The sequence below is a fragment of the Dendropsophus ebraccatus genome, chromosome 1 (assembly GCF_027789765.1).
Source record: "Dendropsophus ebraccatus isolate aDenEbr1 chromosome 1, aDenEbr1.pat, whole genome shotgun sequence".
NCBI classification, from domain to species: domain Eukaryota; kingdom Metazoa; phylum Chordata; class Amphibia; order Anura; family Hylidae; genus Dendropsophus; species Dendropsophus ebraccatus.
In genome coordinates this window covers 159351875-159374074 of record NC_091454.1, presented here as the reverse complement: position 1 = coordinate 159374074, position 22200 = coordinate 159351875, and the positions used below count along the sequence as shown (strand labels likewise).

At 38.9% G+C, this 22200-nt stretch overlaps 1 protein-coding gene across 2 annotated transcripts in view; it reads right to left on the bottom strand.

Moving 5' to 3' along the window:
• Window positions 1-956: 956 nt before the first annotated feature.
• The window catches only part of GNB5 (G protein subunit beta 5), a 48393-nt gene continuing 27149 nt past the window's right edge, over window positions 957-22200 (bottom strand). For both annotated transcript variants that reach the window (XM_069982798.1, XM_069982808.1), the window contains exons 6-13: window positions 19100-19176; window positions 18521-18653; window positions 15725-15868; window positions 13117-13208; window positions 12516-12564; window positions 7777-7873; window positions 4792-4958; window positions 957-4308 (exon numbers count right to left, since the gene is read on the bottom strand). In XM_069982798.1, the coding sequence (XP_069838899.1) occupies window positions 4297-4308; window positions 4792-4958; window positions 7777-7873; window positions 12516-12564; window positions 13117-13208; window positions 15725-15868; window positions 18521-18653; window positions 19100-19176 (771 nt within the window). In that variant the 3' untranslated portion in view covers window positions 957-4296. The remainder of the gene's footprint in view (window positions 4309-4791; window positions 4959-7776; window positions 7874-12515; window positions 12565-13116; window positions 13209-15724; window positions 15869-18520; window positions 18654-19099; window positions 19177-22200) is intronic.

The window sequence follows — 22200 nt, the reverse complement described above, 5'->3', positions numbered from 1 at the left end:
GGGGGCAATACAATACTTTAATAAAGATTTTTTGCTGGCCTTCTCTTTTAACTTGCTGATACATAAACTTATACATATAACTATGTTGGTTGACATGAGAAAACCCCTTTGACAGACAATAAATCTCAATGATCCCTAAGAAGAACAAGCTGTTCTGATTTGTATCAGTAAACTAGGAAATCATGTTGACAAAAGAACCTGTAGCTACACCTTTCATAGTTTCTGAACAATATGTAGAATGTAGATATTTAGTGTAAGAATGTAAAAGAATGTGCCCGTATACACAGTTCATGAAATATGTATATAAATATACAGTATGTCAAATATAGCAAGAAAATATGTCAGGCATGGTTTTGTAGTTACTTATAATACCGTGTAATTGAGTAATCTTCCTGTTCTGAATACAAATACCCAAAGGCCCTCCATAACAATGTTGCAGCACTTGAAATGCATCTCGTTCATTCTATATTGGGAAACAGAAGACGCATGTTTTCTCAATGACTAAAATGATCAATTGCAGTTCCGTCTGCTGTCTTGCTCTTGGTTGCATAGCATACAAGCTATACTTCACATACCTTTCACTATTTTAGTAGTACTTTGCAGTGTGAGTCAATGCATTTTCCTGTCAAATGTACAAAACACGAATGCCAAATTTAACCCTTTAATGACCAATGTGCTTTTATGCCCAGCCAAAGATTATAGTTAGTGGGCATTATGAGTCCCTTGAATTCATTCATGAGCATAAACTGAATTATTTCTGCAATGCTGTTGTTTAGATGAAGCCAGTGGGTCTTCTGGTAACTTACCCAAGCTAATGTCTGTTGTATACCTTTTGTGTTGGTGGATATGAACAATTTCCATAATGAAAACTTAAAAAGTGATGGTATGCATGTTGTGATAAAAGACACATACTGTCAAAATAATTTGTAAAATATTTATTTTTATACATATCTACTATATATCTAGTGTCACAAACAATAAACACCAGACACAATATAGGAAAGTCAAAGATTCAACTTTTTTTAATGTTATTTATACAACAGTGCATCAGCTTGAAATAAATATCATAGGCAGGCTACTCCTAGTGCAATACAGTTTTGGTGTTGTCTACATTCTATAAAGAAAAGATATAAAGAAAGGATATCATAGGACTAGCTGTGTAATATTCTCACATCTGTGGCATGACATTCAAGGACATGGACTACCCCAATAACATGGGCTATTTCTTTAAAGGGGGCTGTGTATGAGGAGTATTACATAAATAGAACAATGTGTTTTTCTCATCACAAAGAAAAAAAATGTCAAGAATTTCTTCACTTTTCTTTGCATTTTTTTTAACAATTGATCAACAAATAATACATAAAATGTTAATTGTGCATCTGTTTTTGACTTCCACTATAGAAAAATGGATGAAAATGCATTTTTTAATGTACACCAAAACTTGGTCAACCACATTCTTTGTGTACTTTAAAAAAACACATGTATTTTGATCCGGTTTTTTTTTTTTTTATAGTGGAGGTCAATCGAAAAACAGATCAATGTGCATCGTTTTTTTGTAAGAATTGATGAAGAAAACGTATTGCAAAAACGTAGTGTGAACCCAGCCTTACACGCCATGTAAAACACTGGTCTTACCCAAGGACTTATTGTTATGTGCAGCAAATAAAGAAATCTCATAGCCCTTTGATGAGAATACAGCCCTGTGAAAAGAAACCTCCTAAAATATCTACCCATATAAAGGTTTGCCACCCTCCTCTGTAGTCCAGCTATTTGAAGTGAATGTCCTTTAAGTGAAGTGAATGTCATTAATCTATATCTCCACAGATATCACACTGCCCTCCTGGTAAGAGCTGTGTACAGTACTTTATATTTAGCATGTGCTGATAGTTACATTGTCTTAGTGGAATACCAAACACAACACTTTGTCCTTGTCATTCTCTTCTATACAATACCTATTTAAAGCAGCAGGGGCAGTATATGGTTGATCTAGGATAACGCAACATTTCCATCTTCTTGGTATACTGCACATAACATATTTCTAGAGATCAATTATTGACAGAAATTTATGCTCTATAAAGGGACATATATGACATAAAATGATCAGACAAAAGTAAAAAAAAAGTTTACTATTTTAAGATGACAAAGCCAAAGATGTGTAGAAGGTGTAGAAATCATTCATTCCGTTCATTCCACTACTATCAGTGTACACATTGTTGGCAAATATGTCAATGTTGGCTCAAAACTGATTTGTAAATAGGTAAATAGAGATTTTCAATGCAAGGTTTGATTGATTCAAGGTTAAATAGATGTTTCTAGGATAAGAGCTCAAAGTGTGGCTTTTGTTATTTTGTGAGTAAAGAAGACTTAAAGCTAAGTTCTTACATGTTACAATCTGTAAAACATATATTAAGTAGTGCATTTACTATTAATAATAGTGGGTATAATATATTAATGCTATATTTCAACATAGAATGTCTCACCGTATTAATAAACCAAATCACAGGACATGCATTTAAACTGGACACCCTAAAGAAGGAGAAGACATTTTTGTCTCCCAGGCTTGTTCTGTAGGTGTAGGTGCTTCTGCTACAGGGAAGGAAGGTTTCTCCCTTATTTACTAGGAAAGTAGGGCCAGAAGCTATTGGGGTGTAACTATGGCAGTAAGATACACAAGACAGACATGGAGAGTAAAGAGGAGAGATGACAGAAGGGTCTATGTATACTTGTCTGTAGATGAGTAACTGGGTGACTAAAACACGTTAGTACATCTACAGCACAGATTAGGAAGATCAGCACTAGAGAATACAGATGAGCGCAACTCGAGCGTCCAACTTCTTCAGCCACCGGTATTCAAGTGCCAAATGATCAGACTCAAGAGTTATTGAGTTGCGATCAAATCTACTAAAGAAGAAAATGCAACCTCAAGAAATCATATACTAGGTTGTGTAAGAGAACAGGACAATTCATGGTGCATGCAAATACTGTATTTCAGAGTTTAGCTAAAGAGAAGCTGCATATTGTAGTTCCAACTCAATAACAGATAGACATGTTTTGAATTTCAATAAGATATTGCTTTTTATAACACAATGTTTCTTGAGGTTTTATAATTTTATTATTCAGCTCAATGCTAAAATCATAGGGCTCTGTAGTGGTTGGGGATAACATAAAGGTACATTATATCTATGATTTTAGGGATATATTATATCTATGATTTTAGGAATATTGGCTGTGATATTACCCAACTGTGTTGTGGGTGATGTGTACTACTCTTGTAATCGGTCCATGTGCCAATATGATACAGGACACCATGTTACTTATAGTCTCATTTCATGCTCACATATGAATATAGGTAAATATATAGGTTATGGGATCCATCTGTATCTATTGGGGCTATATATATATATGTAATGAGAGACAACCTACATTTTATGTAAAGGAAACAGAGAATGTGCTACATAATGCTACATGCTTTCTATGACAATTATTTTCATCTTTACAGTAAGATTGACTGGAATTATGTGAAGAGGACGACTATATCTTGCAACAGACTGAAGAGCTATGTCTCTATGTTTTATTACACAGGATGAATTTCACAATACAATTTTGGTGACTTGTATAGAAAACACCAGTTTAGTTTGTGGTTGCACGTACTGTACTGTGAAGGAGAAAATGGATGTGAGTAAAGACCTTTAAAAAGAATAAAAAGGCTAGGAAATCTATATTTGGACCAATGTGGTTCAGGTACGAGTCATTTCTGCCAGAAACTAAAAAGGGAACTAGTATATGCGAATAGTCAACCGAATATTGAGTAACCACAGTCCATTCAGTAGCTGTAAAGGCAGCCATTAGTAGCTTATTCACTATAAAAGGTGCCGCTAACATGCCAAAAGGTAGCAGAAACATAAACCATTCCACATAAGAGAACTGATCACACATAGTCCAATATTTGGACCCAATGCAGTAATGGAATAGGATCAAGTGGAGGATGGGAGCCCCCTAGCCTGGCAAGTAGTCTCACTAACTGCAGTTTTGGCAAGAGTCTTTAAATGTATATCTAGCTTTAAATAATCTGAATCATGTGATCCAATGTCAACAGAAGGTCATTAAGGTCTGACCTTAACATAAATACAAGGTAAGCCTTCATTTAGGGACAGCAGAGATGAGTCATTTTCGGTAGTACCTGTAAACTTTGAGGACAGTAATATGCTACAAAACGACAAGTATCCATAGGAGTGACCTGCTTCATCCTTTCTAGTACAGTGAGACTGAGGAGTCTTTCAAGATTCTACCTTGGATTTAAGCCCAGATCTGTGGAAAAAATATGGAAAAATTAATAGAACAAGGTGCTTAAGTATGTGTATCCTGAAATATAATTACCCCTCCCCCAACCCAGTGATACTGATCTGTATTGAATACGCACCATTACTTCACCAACACTTCTATACAGTATGTCACTAGAAGGAAACTGGGAAGGTGCACAAACTAGTGAAGACCAGTGGGGAGTACTGTAATAAAATGATTATGTGTATTGCCCATAGCTTTCAGGCACTTGGGCTTTTTTTTATGGAGGAGCAGTTTTTTTTTTTTATTAAGGCCATTATATGGGGCTTTGGCTGTTATGGGATCAATATTGCTCACAGATTAAGGGGATGCTCTGGAATCTAAAAAACAAACAAACCCAGTATTGCGTATATGCAGCTGTCTATCTTCCCATCCCCAAAAATCTGGGAGTTATGAGTTTTCTATATATTAAATAAAGAAGCAACAACAACAACAAAAAAAGGAACTTACTCTTAGAGTGTGATCCCATGATCCTGAGCAGAATGCTGTTCCATCTGGAGACACACGCAATGTGCTGACCCTGTTCTCATGGCCAAACAAGATGGAGACCCTACTTCCTTTTAGGACATCCCACACATTGATTGTGTAGTCATTGTATCCAGCAAATAACAGACGACCTGAAACAAACAACTGGGTTAAGAGGATATGGGTAACAATGACTTCAGTGGTAAAGCGTTTGTTCTTTGTTGGGATTTATATGGCACATATTGTGGTGTCTCATTAATAACACCATAATGTGGTGTCTCATTAATAACACCATAATGTGGTGTTTCATGTGGTGTTTCATTAATAACATTAGAATAGTCAGTAGAGATGAGCGAACCGGGTTCGGGTTCAAGTCGATCCTAACCCAAACATTCGGCATTTGATTAGCGGAGGCTGCTGAACTTGGATAAAGCTCTATCCATATCCATGTTTTCCACATAGCCGTAGGGCTTTATCAAGTTCAGCAGCCACTGCTAATCAAATGCCGAAAGTTCGGGTTCGGATCGACTCGAGCATGCTCGAGGTTCGCTCATCTCTAATAGTCAGCATTGTTTGCGTTCCCACAGTCATCTAGAACTTAACTCACAATACAACTTATAACACAACCTTCTTGTCTGTTACAAGAAAAAAACTCTCTACTACACATGACCCATATTCTGAGAGCCATTCCCTAACCAACCTCTCCAAAAACTGCTGTCAAAAGCACTATACGGCTGGGTTCAAACACAGTATATTTCAGTCTATATTTGGTCAGTATTTTGCAACCTCAACCAGGAGTGGATTGAAAACACAGGAAGGCTCTGTCCACACAATGTTGAAATTGAGTGGATGGCCGCCATATAACCGTAAATAACGGCCATTATTTCAATACAACAGCCGTTGTTTTTAAATAACAGCAAATATTTGCCATTATATGGCGGCCATCCACTCAATTTCAACATTGTGTGGACAGAGCTTTTCTGTGTTTTCAATCCACTCCTGGTTTTGGTGGCAATATGAGGACCACAATACTGACTGAAATATACTGTGTGTGAACCCAGCCTACTACCGCACTGGACCATCCAGGCCAGAACAATCATGAGGAGGCAATCATGAGGGGTAAAGTAATGTCTCCAGTTCACCAACTGCGTCCATGATGAACATGCCATTGCAGCTTCTAGTATACTTACAAGACGGGAGGGGGCAGTTGTATATCCCGAAAAGAACTTTCGTACAGTACCGAAGGTTTCGGAGGGGGCGGTGTCGGACGATACAGAGAAGAGGGTGTGGTTTGTGTCCAGCGCCTGTTTCTGTCTTATTTACTACTTTTTAAATGTTGATGTGTTTTTTGTGCAACAGCACTCCGGGGGGGGGGGGATAACTCCAATTTTCTGACAGGGTGTGGTGCATACCTTGTAACAGATTTACAGATTTCAGATGTGCATCATTTAAATAGATTTGTCACAGACTATAAAAAAAGGTGACAAGCAGACAAAAAAAAGGTGTGACCCCCCCCCCCATATATATACACACACACACACATACACACATACATGCAAATGAGGCCCAAAGTCTTATTCCAGAAAGCTACTAAGAGATATATTTACATGTTGTGATTCATTATTACAGGAAGAATACTTTACTAGCTGTATTCCAGTATCTGACTAATATCTGAGGTTCGGCACTACTGACAAAGCATTGCACTGGCATTTTCCTGCCATCCAGTACCAGGCAAGCTGTTGACAGTTGTTTTTGTTAGTACAGCTAAAGTGCTGACTGGATGCAATGGCTGAGTATAGTATTACTGATCTATGATCTCACAGCACAAAAGCTGTACGTGAAATGCCTGAAAACACGAGTCAACACAGCAGTCTCCTGTCACAAAGGCAGAGTAATAGCTGCTCTCAGTTTCCAACAATATAAATGACACAATCTGCACATTCCAGTGGAATCCGTCTTGCTAACATCCACAGGATAAACTGCATTACATTTTGGCTTTTGCATATGTTTACTTCTATTATTATTCTTCCTTGGAAGTCATCCAGTGTCTGAAGGCCCAAGATAATTACTAGACGATAAGTAAAAATCACAACAAGCTTCAATTTCCAGAAAAATAAAAATAACCAGTAATTATAAGTCAACATGTAGAGTTATTCTACCAACATTCCCAGCCTTCTGAGTGGAAAATCTTATGATTCAGTACATCCAGGAATGGAATAAGGTTGCTAGCTTGGATTAAGGCCTATATCCTACCTCTGGGACCAACACCGTATCTGAACGCCTATTAGAGCAGGCTAGGATGCAAGTGGCTCTTTTCACTGGTCTATGGAAGTTGCGAAGTCATTGGAGCCAGCAAAGCACTCACGGTGCCAATACACCTTAGATGAAATTTGATATAAGTGGATGGTTTCAACTAAAACGATTGTTCATCAAATTTAACAACAAACAATCATTTTAGCGAAGTGATGACAGACTGTTATCATCTGAAAATAATAGGCCATGGTAGAAAAGACTGCTTACTCAAGAAAACATATTAGGGAAAAAATATTCTTAGAACATTCTAAGAAAGATTGTTTGTCCTTTGCCTGATGACATTGATCATATATTGGCAGCTTGAACAACTTCAGACTTTAATTTGGAGAAAGAAATAGATGCCTGGCTACCACTCCATCTTGATGGCTAGGTAAGATCACAAAAAAGCCTTTAGCGGATGGGTTATTTAAGCCTCCTAAGGTGGAGAGGCTCCAGGATTTGCATGTATTGTCTCTTCCATATAATCCTGCCCTATGTCTCCTGCTCTTGTATTATTACTTGACAGAATTACCAGAAATCTGCCCAGCTGTTCCAAAAGGGGATATAATAAAAAAAATGGCTAAATACTATTTTTAATAATTTGACAGAATGTTACATAAATGTTCTAGAATAAATAGTATACACTAGGAAAGTAGGCAGGCAAAAAGGGTTACTTACCACTAAGAGAGAAATCAACACTTGATGCTCCAAAAATGATGCTCTCTTTAGAGTAGATGGCAACTTCTCTATCGGCTCGGAGATCATACATACGACACTGTGGGAAAAATAGGAATCACTTTACCAGGCATCAGTAGGGTCCTGTCTGTGTTACTCTAAAATTCCTAAAACTTTCAGTACTGTTAAGGTGTCAACAAAAGTGTTAGTCACAGACACCCTTCAGGATTTTTCCTAAAAGGGTGTCCTCTCCGGAAAATAGGTCAGGATTTTATAGATCCGGTCCTATTTTTGTGTGGAATTCTGGCCCAGACACCCCCATGGAATTCTATGGGAGCGTCAGAACTGTGCAAGCTTTGCTGATGCACATCAGTAAAGCGTCCAGAATTCCTGATTGGCTGAGGACCCCCTCCCCCGCTGCCAGCAACAATGCACACCCCCACCCCACCACCCGAGCATCGTCCCCTCCCCCCACATGGTGCTGCGTCCTGCTAATAATTCATGGTGGGAGTTGTAGCTTTGCAGCCTGTGGCCATCCAGGTTGCAGAACTACAACCCCCGTCAAGCCCTATTGGTAGTTCATGAGGGGAGTTGTAGCCAAGATTAACCCCTTAATGACGACCCTTAACGGCCGCCTCGGGGAGTTCAGAGCGGGGCAGCGGTCCCGGGTGCCACATGTAGCCCGGGACCTCCCCAATTAGCGGGCATGGTCCGATCGCCGTGTCCGCTAATTAAGGATTCAGATGCAACTGTTAAAGTTGACAGCTGCATCTGAATCCTTTATGCAGCCTCATCCCTGGTGTCTAGTGGGGTGGATTGCCCCCCGTAATGGCGCTGATCCCGGCTCGGCGCTCGAATGCTTCCAGCTGCAGCAGCCGGAAGCAATCAAGTGCCTATCTCATTGTAATACAGCATAGATCTCAATGAGAGATCAGTGTACTTATACTATAAGTCCCCCAGGGGAGCTTCTAGTATATGTGTAAAATAAATAAAAGTGTTGTTATTAATAAAAAGCCCCCTCCCCTAATAAAAGTTTGAATCACCCCCCTTTTCAAATGTTATAAATAAAAATAAAAAAATAAAACAAACAAACATGTTTGGTATCGCCACGTGCGTAATCGCCCGAACTATTAATTAATCACATTCCTGATCTCGCACGGTAAATGGCGTAAGCGTAAAAGAACCCCAAAGTAGAAAATTGCGCAATTTTGGTTGCATTAAATCCAGAAAAATTGTAATAAAAAGCGATCAAAAAGTCACATATGCGCAAACAAGGTATCGATAGAAAGAACACGTCATGGCGCAAAAAATGACACCTCACACAGCCCCATAGACCAAAGGATAAAAGCGCTATAAGCATGGGAATAGAACGATTTTAAGAAACACATATTTGTTAACAATGGTTTGAATTTTTTACAGGCCATCAGATACAATAAAAGTTATACATGTTACATATCGTTGTAATCATAACGACTCAAGGAACATATATAACAAGTCAGTTTTACCCCAGGGCAAACGGCGTAAAAACAAATACCCCCCAAATAAACAGAATGCATTTTTTTTCAATTTCACCACACATTTATTTTCTTTCTGGTTTTGCAGTGTACTCTATGAAAATAAGGGATCATGTGGGTTTCTAGGTGAAAAAAATGCAAGTGCTATGGCCTTTTAAGCACAAGAAGGAAAAAAACGGAAGTGCAAAAAACCTTAAGGGGTTAAAGGATGGCAGTATACCAGAGGGAGGCAGTGGCACAGTACATCTACATCTTCCAGCATCCTGTGTGGTAATATGCGGGACTACATCACATAATGGAAGTTGTAGTTCTGCAACAGTTTAGAGGATGACACAGTACAAGAGGGCGAGACGGTGGCACGGAACACAGGGGGGAGACAGCAGGGTACACGAGGGGGAGACACTGGCATGGTGCACTACGAGCCATGTGGGTACAAGTAATGTATGTGGAAAGACTATATTGAAAGGCATTTTCTTATGGTTTCCTGAAGGTAAAAACTGATCGCTGTCAGGAAATCCTGATGCTTGCCTTAAGCCTCCTGATCACGATTTCCTGACAGTAAAAACTGACAGGGATGTGTGAAGAGGGCCTAAGATCAGTGTTGGAGTATGCTGTATATATGTTTTAGCAATGCAGGAGGAAACCAAGCTTCCTGAAGAAAAAGAAACACAAAAGCACATTGAGCGCATACAAACTCAATGCAGATGCTACTTTGGCTGGATTCAATACAATGACCCAAGGGCAAGGCAGCAGTTATAAAAACAGAGCCAACCTATTACCCTGTTGTGATATTACTATACGCATAACTATCAATACAGTATACTATACATGACTTTCTCATGTGCTCCCATTCAATAAGCACATAAGAAAAGAGAAAAGTCACACGTCATCACTTATCTACCAAACATAACCTGCAAGTGCTATTTAGTGGTACTTAACCTGTATTGGTCTTTTATAGGGATATAGATGTACACACTGCAACCAGGCGACAGTGGGACATTTAGGGTATATCAAGGGGATAACTGATGAGGGGAGATGAGGACATGCTATAATACACCACCACAGCTTTTTCATATTACTGTCCCACTTTTATCAGCACGTACTTGTTAACCCAATGCCTCTGCCGGGAACACAATAAGAACTATACTTAATTGCTGTATGAAATTAAAAACAGTTTTGCCTATAGCATTTAATAAAATGAGAACCGGACAATTCAGCTTCTGATTCATGAAGGTGGATGGTAAGTCATAGAAAATGCTAAATAGACAATCCAAATGTGCAAAAGACTTAAAGGGAAACTTTAGAGCATCTTACCTGCTGATATGACCCTATGGCCCATGGGGCACTGAGGATGAAGGTAAGTTTCTTACCTTCATCCTCAGCACAATTTTCGGGAACGTTTTAGTTTAACTAATAGGCTAGGCGGTTTGGTGCACTGGGGGCGGGACTACCACTCTCTACCACCATCCTGCCCCTTCTACTGAATATTGTGGTAGCACTCTGCAGGGATTCAACTTTGGATGAATATTCATTAGATGTGATGGCTGGGGATGTACTAAGGATGGTAGCTCCCCTGCACCAAACTGCCTCATTAGCATATGAATTAAACTACTATGTTAACAAAAATGGCGCAAGGATCAAGGTAAGAAACTTACTTTCATCCTCAGCGCCCTATGTGCTATAGGGACATATCAGTAGGTTACCTTGCTGACAGTTTCCTTTTACAGAGGTTTTTCAAGAAAAATTATTGGTACACATTCCATAGGACAGACTCAATAGTTGATTGTTAAGGTGCTAACACATGGCATCCCTGCTGTCTAGCTATTCAGTGTCCGCACTACACTGAAAAAGGAGTTGGCTGTATTACCTGCGTATTGCAGCACTGGGGTAGTTCAGTCAGAGCTCCTGTTGAAGTGAAAGGGAAAAAGAGCAGAGTATGCTGTACACGGACACTGTCACCACAAAGCGAGTGGTGCCAACTGCTTATGGTTCTGTTTGCACTGTAGTGCGACCTTCCTCCAGGAAGGAACAACTAAACCAAGCAATGTCTCCAGTCAAGGAAACCAGCCAAATAAGGTATCCATCCACAGACAGCTGTTTCAGGGTGTTGTCGCCGACTGTCTGAGCAGGCATTTCTCAGCCGAGTTGTGGTGTTGCAGGAGCAGAAGCTGCAGGAGACTGGCGGGGGTTCTTCCCATCCCCTGCCTTCCTGGGGGTTTTAAACTTTCAACCAGAGTTCTCCTTTAATTTTAGTTTAATATATTGATTGCAAGTATGTGCACAAGAAATAATGAGTTTGTGTTGAATAATTGTTTATTTAAAATGTTTATTTTAAAAAAAATTCCTTAAAGAAGCCATTTTGAAAGCCAGAGGAAACTTCATTAAATCTCTTGCCCTTTAATAATATTGAAATGACTCTGCCTATACTGTACCAGTCTATACAGCTAAGCTATCAAGAGAACAATGTGAGCATATTGTGTTTGCTCTAGTGGCCAGCATGAAAACTGGAGTGCTTCAAGACTTTTTCCATGGATACTCACAAGAAAAAGAAAATACAATCAAATATGTTTATGATGGGACCCTGGTTTGAATGTAATTACATGATTACATTATATTACTTTTAATATTGTTCCCTGTATTTATGTCTGTAGTATGTCAGCTAAGTAGAAGGATCCCAGAAATATTTGAACTTGAATATATTATGTATATTTGAATATATGAACATAACAATTGAGAATTTCATAATATTTATATGTTTATAACTATCCTTATCTGGTTGCTATAACAAGACATCTGTCACCAGGCACAACTCTGGATGTTACATGTCAAATCAATAATGTATATAGAATATAAAAATGTGATAATACATGCCAATGTATGTATTAGAGCAGGGAGAACTATCCCTTTAAATGTCATCATATTTAATGTTCTGTATGCCTTAGAATGTGCCTGAGTGCAGCTGCAAGCATTCGTGTCAGATGGGAGTGGAGGAGGGAAACATACAGTGATTTATAGAGTGCTAGAAGGTCTCAAGAAGTGCACACACATAGGCAGAATTTGGGGCACTGCTCACATAATCTTGCATAAATATTTGTCTGAGGTTAAAGACAAGCTCAGGTTGCCAATAAAGTCAGCAAATACAAGAGTAATATGAGAAAAGAAAAGCACAAAAGCTGCACACAATGGAGCTGCATTAGCCACAACATCCCACACAGTCATCACAATTACCGTTGCATCATCTGAACCCGAGGCAAATGCATCTCCACTGGGGTAATACCTACAGCAAAGGAAAGAGTCAGTGAGTACTCGATAATTTAAAGGTATTTACAGATAATATTTTATCACAGCATGAGTGCAACATTGGGCTCAATAATAAAATGCATGAAAGAAATGATGAGGCTTGCTAAATGACTAAATAATGGATATACAAAACTAAATTCATGTCTATAAGTCCTGTCCACCATAGATCCTGCCTTTTTAGGTCTTTAGAATCACAAACTGTATCAATCTATCAATTATCACCCTATCAATCTATTTATCATGTGTGCACAAACAGTACAGTAAGATAAAATAATATATACATAATATATATATATATATATATAACATACTATATTATATATATATATACACACACATTGAATTATGCTGCACATTTTAAGTAGGAACCAGTAATGGTACATTGCCTGTTTACAGAAGGTTGTAGTCTGCTTTGACCATAAATGTTTCCCTGAATAAAATGGTATAGAAAATGGCCTGAATATTTGATAACTTGTATATAGGTTTTTACAGATGCAGATGGGATGCTAAGAAGCTTTTGTACACTCACCGGACACTGTTGATGTCTGATTCATGTGTTTCAAATGACTGAATACACTGGCCAGTTCGCATGTCCCATACCATTGCTTTCTTGTCACAGCCCTAAACATAGAGGGAAATCAATAGATATACTGATGAACCTTTACCAAAGATTATTCACAGCACTGGAAATATACATTAGATTATAGTCATCGAGTTAATTTAGCTCATACACTGTAACTCATTGCAGGTAAGTAAGTATGTATAGGAAATAAGTGGTAGACTAGACACTGAATTGTGCAGTGTAACACAGATATTTATTCGGTGAACAAATGTGTTCTATATATAGAGTGAAAAAAGCAAAATATCTTTTAGTAATAAACAAATTACCCTCCATACGAGGAACATGCGGAAAGGACAGTAAGTAGATGGGTAACCGTCCAGGAAAGAGGTGGCTATTACACCCTGCCTAGCTCTAAGGTACCGCTTGGATCGAGCGTCCCCAGTACCAAGCGGAGGATTTTCCCTATTGCTAGACAGGTGAGAGAGTCTGGTATAGATACTGTAGTCGTATTGTCCCTCCTGAATGTTTGGGGAGTGTGGAAAGAAGGATACTATTTTCTGTATTGTGTCAATCAATACAAGGCTTTGCAGGATGCATTCAAAATAGTTGACTGAGATAAAGAAAGGAATCTAGAACGGCAATCTATTTATTCCATAAGTCATCCGACTTCATGACTTGTGGAATTACTTTATCTCAGTCAACTATTTTGAATGCATCCTGCAAAGCCTTGTATTGATTGACACAATACAGACAATAGTATCCTTCTTTCCACACTCCCCAAACATTCAGGAGTGACAATACGACTATCTATACCAGACTCGCTCACCTGTCTGGCAATAGGGAAAATCCTCCACTTGCTACTGGGGACGCTCGATCCAAGCAGTACCTTAGAGCTAGGCAGGGTGTAATAGCCACCTCTTTCCTGGACGGTTACCCATTATTATCGCCTAGGGCTCACACACCTACATTGTTCATTTTTAACTCATTGCAGGTGTCACTTATGTTAGAAGCAATAGGACTGTGCTGGTAAAAATCCCACCATGTTTTTCCTTCTTCCTTCTTGCCCTGACAGCAGAGGTACTGACTGGTAGTCCCCATAATCATCAGATAGTTAACCCTTTGCCCATAACCCAATGTGATTTAACAAAAGAAATGTAACTTCTATGTTTTTTTTTTGTTATTGCACAGATTATGAGCATACAAATTAGCAAATGGGACATAATAAACATACAATGCCTCTGTGTCAATCTCCCTGAGAAACCGTAACACAGTACTAACAAGTGCTTTGTCAGATATAATCTGTTAGGGTGCTATTACACGGGCGGATAGGGGCCCAATAACTGTAAACGAGCGCCAATCTGCTAGATCCTATTACACAGCCAGATAATCGTTTAGCAAGGGCTGCATGGACATCGTTACCGATGTCCTTGCAGTCCTTGCTTAAACTCTATATATTACCTATCCATGCTGCAGGGCTCCTCTTGCACGCTGCTTCTCACCGGGTCCCGCACGCTGCAGCTCCAGAGTCGCCTGTGTCAGCTCAGACAGGCTGCTCTGAAGCTGGAGTATGCGGGACCCAGTGAGAGGCAGAGCGCAAGAGGAGCCCTGCAGCATGGATAGGTAATGTATACGGTTTGGAAATCGTTAGCCGCACACTGCTATTACGCGTAGCCATGTGCGTTCGGCGCCCAACAATTATAGGTCCAAACCTATATTAACATTCAGCTGATGATTGTTGTCATTGGCTGATCGTTGTGTTTATTACACAGAGCGATAATTGGCCGGATAGGGCCGATTCGGACAATTATCGTTCCGTCTATTAGGGCCCTTAGTCATAAAGCTCACACTTGGCAATATTATTATGATCTCGACACTTAAGATCCAAGATAAAAAGAAATCCAACAACGTCACAAACTAAAAGGTTGAGCAGAGGAAAGAGAAGTGAAAGATGATAAGAAAAGAAAGGGATTATCCAGTGCTACAAAAACATGACCACTTTCTTTCAGAGACAACACGATTCTTGTCTCCAGTTAAGGTGTGGGTTGCAATTAAGCTCTATTCACTTTAATGGAATTGGGCAGAAAATCCCCGCCCAAGCTGGAGACAAGAGCGGGGCTGTCTCTGGAAAAAAGTGGCCATGTTTTTGTAGCGCTGGATAACCCCTTTAACCACTTCTATTAATTGTACAGGTTGATTTGATAGAAGGAACACTTTGCATTTACAATGTGCTGACATCTTTGGATATTTACCAGAAAGTTATTGATTGGACATTTTGTGACTTGTAGAACTCTGTGGTAACTACATGAAGGTTCACTAACCCAGTGAATGCATTAGCCTGCATATTGACAGAAGGGACAGATTCCTTCTTGGCTACAAACATTATCAACTAGTAGCAAAGCATATGGACTTTTTCCTCAGTGATCAACATTTTTACAGCTTCACATTCTGTCTGATGATGTTAAATTCCCTTTAGAAAGAAAGAGATTCACATTTTTCTACCAGGCATTTGGGAGAATTGTATCCTATTCTTGATACCAATGAGACTCCATATTATTATTAATATTCTATCACTTACTCCAGACACAAATGTATTTCCTGTTTCAGATGGTGCCAGATCCAGGCATAAAACATCTGCACCATGTCCATGAAAACTCTGCAGCAGCTGACCACTCTCCACGTCCCAGAGAGCACATGTCCCATCTCCACTGGCCGTCAGGATCTGGATGTGAAACAAGCAAACCATGGGTCAGACATAGATACACACAGATGAGCTATTTACCAGGTATATATAAGTAAGACAAACATAACAGCATTAAACATGTGTACAATTCCTAGCATAACATTATGTTTGCTGGGGGACACAATGTGTATTTGCCCATTTGTCATGTCATGATATATATTCCATCTATAAAGCAGCCTTAGGTTCTATTCACACTTGCATAGATATTTTCCACTTTTACTTTTTAATAGCCAGAAATTACAATTCAATAGAAGAATAAATGGGTTTTTAATCACAATTAGTGATGACCGAATACTCTTCGATCAAATAGTGAGATATACGAATATTCGATATTTGTACGAATATCCTGCGAATATTCGATAAGTGTTTAAATCCCCCAGCTTCCGGTTTCACCCTCTAAATGGTCAAATAGATGTTTTTCACTAATCGAATACTTGTTCCCATAGACTTTAATGGGATCAAATATTCGATCGAATATTCGCAGGATATTCGTACGAATATCGAATATTCTAATATCTCACTATTCGCTCATCACTAATCACAATCAGTTTGGAACTGTAGTGCGTTATGCAACAAAGGATAGGCCTTTATATGTTTCACCTGTTAAAACTGCACTGCCAATGGCTTCATTCCAAACAGATGTGATTGTGCATACTCTCTGCAGTTCTTTTCCTGCAAAGTGGCACAGGTATATGGCTGGGAATGCCACTGTGCAGTAAAAGCTCAACAGGGAAGGAGCACTTCACCTTTTCTGTAGATCTTTCACTCTCAGAATCTTATCAAACAAAAATCTTTACATTATAACATAAATTTAATATAATATAAATACTCTTTCAATGCTGCTTATTATTCCATCATACTGGAAGAGGTCATTCTATCTGCTATCACTGTTGATCCATGACCTAGTTCTATGTAATAATTGGTAATGTTATTCTAAGCATTGCCTACCTGATCAAAAACAATACAAATTATGTAATCTGACGGCCAAATAAAAACTTCACAGTTATAAGAATGGACATGTCTCTGTGACTCATGTGTATGCCACTTGTATACTGTGATGACTTCTCACTGTCTTTTTCCTAACAGAGGAGTTTCATATTTTCCTATAGAGATTTAGTGGCTTGAAAATGCCAGTTTTAGAAGTTGCTTAGATACATTAGCGACAAGACCCAAACACTTCAGACTACCTTCAGTAACTGATGGAACATGGATACTTTCTGCAAATCAGTATCTGTTAATTAGTATTCATATAATTATCCGTATCTGTTTTGACATCTTCATGGCTGATTTTGTAATCTGGTAACATTTAAACACTTTGCTCTCTGCAGCCGCACATTTCTAGACAGTCTTAAGAATATGGCTCAGGCTGTTGGTGAATCTTTACACAGTCTTAGTATGAGTACAGAACATTTTTACGCCAAAATGCATGTAAAAATTCAGCATATTTTTGGTACATGGCATCACATTTAAGATATGCCCCCTTCCTATGCAGTCATGCATAATTTTCCACTAAGTCCCCATATCAAGCAAGGGGTGAAAGTGTCTAAAACACATTAGAAATAGGGTGTCAGTCATAAGCCAGTTGTTTGGTGCAGTTTTTGCACACATTATTTTGATCCAGGGCAGATGTGTTATCCTCCTTTCCCCAATCAGAAAGGTGCCCCCACCCCTGCAACTGCATGAAAAATACATATGTCACCAGACGAGGGAGGCTAAAAATAGGGTGTAGACTGGGAGGGTTATCATGTATTTGTGTGTTCTGAGGCATTTTCTTTCCAGCTGGTAAACACCTTCTCTTTTATCGCGGACTACATTGTCCATAAACCTTATAGATGCAAGAGGCAGAATAGTGGTAATTGAAGTAATTTCTATACAGACTCTGGTGTTGGTTATGGGGCCTGTTATGAGAAGGGACAAGGGAATGAACTACTCATGTTGCTTAAAGGGAACCAATCACCACAAAATCGGGCCAGAAGCCAGTAACATAGCATAACATAGCCAGCAGCAGACATATGAATACTGTTTCCATGTTACACATACCCCCCAAAAATCAACTTTGAAATTTTCCCGGTCTGTATGTAAATGACTGCTGTCTAGTCATGTGGGCGGTCCCCTGATGTCAAGTAGTCACCGATGGTGCGAACATTGGTCTGTAAGCGCGCCTTTCTGGGTGCGATTCTCTGTGTCATAGCTTCTAGTGTCACGGAGGGGCTAGTGATGACATTGGCACACAGGGAAGATTATAGGACAGCCCCTCCATGATGATGGGAGCTCTGACACACGCCTAGAGAGGAGTATTTATAGGTCTGGGAACACTGCTTCTGGCTGCATTATGCTAGGTCACTAGCTTCTGTCCCACTTTTGTGGTGACTGGTTCCCTTAAACCCAGGTCATAGAGTGAAATAATAAAACTTTGGTTACCTACATCTGCCACTAGTGTGTCAATGGGAGCTGTGTAAGTCTATACACAGTACATATCCCCCAATTGGTTGCTACAGACTGTCAAATTGTTATCATTCAACTCACCAGCTATTTCCTGCATATGCAGAAAAGTCATATAGAATCAGAAAAACACAGCCTATTCTGGTGCCCTATAATATCTGTGTGTACCCCACCTACAGCATTACTTACCTGCATGTCTGAGTTAGTGAAGCTGCAGGCAGACAAGTAGTTGGTGTGCATCGCCACGGACTTCTTCTTGGCAGCCATGTTTTCATTCTTATCAAATGTCAGAGGGTACACAGAGCACTTATTGTCCAAACCCCTGAAATCAAGAAGTCACAGACATAAATAAACATAGACCTACAGAGGATCTCCATACCTATCTAAATTGTTACCGTTTCTACATTCAAAAAATGCACATAAAAAATGGAAGTTACTGCAATAGCAAAAGTTGATTGTTGTATTTTTAGTCCTTGTGATTCCGCCATTCATTTGCAGTGGTCATTTGTACAAAGGTGACAACAGGAAGCACAGCACTCCTCAATTACAGAGGCTTTTAAGGAACTCTTTATACCACCTAATAACATGTGGATTATTAATGTACAGCTAGATAGGGAAATATATGTGGGTAATTCAAGGGACTGAGCATCGCAACATTCTCAAGTTGTCTGAAATAGACTCTTTTTCAAAGTTTAGTTTGACTTTATTTTTATTTTTATGTACAACATATATAAACTATACGAGTAGAACTAAATATGCAAAACTTACCCGCAAGCAATGGCACACCCAGAAGGGGCATATGCACAGGCCATCACCCAGGTGCATGGCATGGTGACTGCATGTTCCTAGAAAACAGAAGGAAACATTAGCTGTTCACGAGTTGAAGAGTATTAGAAAGCCATATGACTGTGTTTACAAGAAAAAGAAACCTCTCATAGGCTATATTCACACAAAGTAAAAAAAAAAAGGGAGAACACAACAGCTCTTCTTTCTTTACTGTCTATTTGATAGCCTTTTCAATTAAAGAGGGCAATCAGTCCACCTGCACTAGAATAACGTACCAACAACTGGTATTGTAATGACAAGCGTCCAAAACGCAAAATGACCCAGGTGCATGGATTGTAAGCACTTATATAATGAGTGTATTTCCTTTATGTCTGATTTTGCGTTCACAAAAAATAAAGTTAAAATACAACTGTAATTCTGAGGTCAAAATCCAGCCATATTTCCAATATAATTATGTGCTCCACTGAAGTCAACCGGATATTGGCCGGCAGTGCACTCACCATATAGAATAACAACCAAAATTGATTATAACATTCTAAATAATGAGTGTGCTTTTGCAAAATATTATATTTACTCAAAATACGGTCATATTTAGGTTTTATTTTATCGTTTGTACACATAGCCTGCGAGTTTTAAAGTTCTGTAAAATATGTTGGTGCTACATAACAAAATATCATTATAATTTATAAAAACAATTATGCAAATAAAGGAAAGTACTCTTTGTAGAACGATATGAATAGAGATGAGCAAAACTACAGTAAGTTCCCTTCCCTTCCATGAAACACTGAACACTTAACATTTAATTCCCGCTGGCTAGAGAAGATGGTTGCAGCCCTAATGTTGTATCCAACAACAGCCTAAAGGGATTCAAATGCTGAGTGACCGGTTCACACAAACCCAAACTTATTGTAAATTTGCTCATTTCTAGGGCACACAAGCTTACACAGAGTTCACATGTTGCATATTGGTCAGTAACCAATTTTAGCTAAAGTTGAAAGCACAGAAAATAGTGCAAATCTTTCCATTGTTGTTGTTCTCTGTGTTGATTCTCATACATGTCACTTGACGCTTCAGGCTTAAGGATATGTTCACCCACAATATTTTAGGCTTATTTTCAGCTCTTTTTATGTTCACATGTTATGTTATGTTCTTTTTTTTGTTTTGTTTTTAGGCTATGTTCCCATGACTTTTTTTAGGTAAAATAACGACCGTTGTTAAAATAAACAATAAATAAATAAATGGTGATCATTATCAAACAACGTCTGTGTTTAGGCCTTAAATAAGACGTTGTGGGAACAAAGACTAAAGCCTTATTCACATGTTCCATAATAAAGTCCGTAATTATGGATTCACAACTATGTGCTTAAGTTAATGCCCACTGACTTCTACTGGGCCATTCACACAATCAGTAATTTACAAGTACTGTACTCAATCCAATCTGCAAAAGAAAAAAAACAATAGGACATGACCTAGTACGGACCCAGACTTTTCTACAGGTTCACTAATTGAAGTCTATGGGATCAGCAATTTTTGGGGTCTATGCAAAGTATGAAGAAAAAAAATAGGGATCCGCAAAAATATACAGAATCCCAAAGAAATCTTACAGGCTAAAAGCATCATGTGACCTTTTGAACCAGTTCAACTTTAGTAACAAGCACTGTACTTTTTCTTTTATCCGCAAAAAAATACGGATTGCGGAGGCACACTGCGTCATTTTTTGCATAGTGAGAACGTTGATAGGGAACACAATAAAACAAAACAAAAAAAAAAAAAAAAAACAGTGAACGTATGCATAAGGCATAATTCTGTTTTTTTCTTTTACAGCTCAAAATAAGGCTCAAAAAACTGTGTGAGTGTGACTAGAGACTTAAAGTGTATGCTATGCTAAATCTGTCCCTAATAGAGCAAGGCTGAAGGGATTAAAGGCTAAGGTTACATCCATTATGCAGAACAATATGATAAAAGGATTATTTATTTTCTAAAAATACTGTTAAAAGTTTAATGATCATTTTATTATTTATCTAACTTTGGAAATGAGACTTGTGTGTGCAGAATGGGATTGTTACACATGAGATCAGAGCGTTTGATGTGGGTAACATAAGACAAATGTGGACTATGTATACACAGATGATACAGACATGGGCATTGTCCTGTGAGGTTCCCGTGACATCATAGGTGATGTGTTATGTAATTGGCCGTTGGGTTTCTTTTTTTTACCAGCTGTGCTTTCAATCTTATTGTACCAGATGTAGCTGTAGAACATTAATCTTCTCTTGTAGTACTCCGTTTTCGGCCATGTATAGAACCGCTATTATTATTAGATCATTACTTAGAACTCACTGTTATATTAGCCAGAAGGATTTAAAGAGCATTCCCAGTCAAAATGGCAATACACTTTAAGGCTATGTTCACACTACGTGAACATCCGCCCGTTCCGTGACCCTGGCCGGGTCACGGAACGGCCGGTCTTAGCCCGGATCATCACGGCCGGTACTTAAGTACTGGCCGGGTGATCTTTCCTCCGTGGAGCTCTGATGCATCAGAGCTTTCCATAGCACAGAGTGAAGCGAGCGGCCGGAGCAGCTCGCTTCACTGTGTGAACTGACAGGTCCTTCTGCGGGTGGAATTCATTGAATTCCATCCGCAAATAATGGACCTGGCAGTTGTTTGCGGCGGCGTATGGGAACCGGCCGGAGCGTATGCGATGTGTGTACGCTCCGGCCAGGATCCCATAGCAATTGATGCTATGTTCCACCCCGCAAATCTACTGCCAAATAGTTGCCGTTATTTTTAAGCAATGAACGTTATTTTCCATTAAATGGTCGCCATCCTCTCAATTTCAACAATGTGTGAACATAGCCTTTCTGTGTTATCAGTCCACCCCTGGTTTTGGTTGCAAAATACTGACTCAAAATACTGTGTGGCAACATAGCCTTAAACAGGAGGATTGGCTATATTTTTGCAGAAAGCAGGAGCAGGACATTTAGAATGTCCACACATAAAGGCCCTAAATTTTAAGCTTAGGCTATGTCCCCTTACTATATATATATATATATATATATATATATATATATATATATATA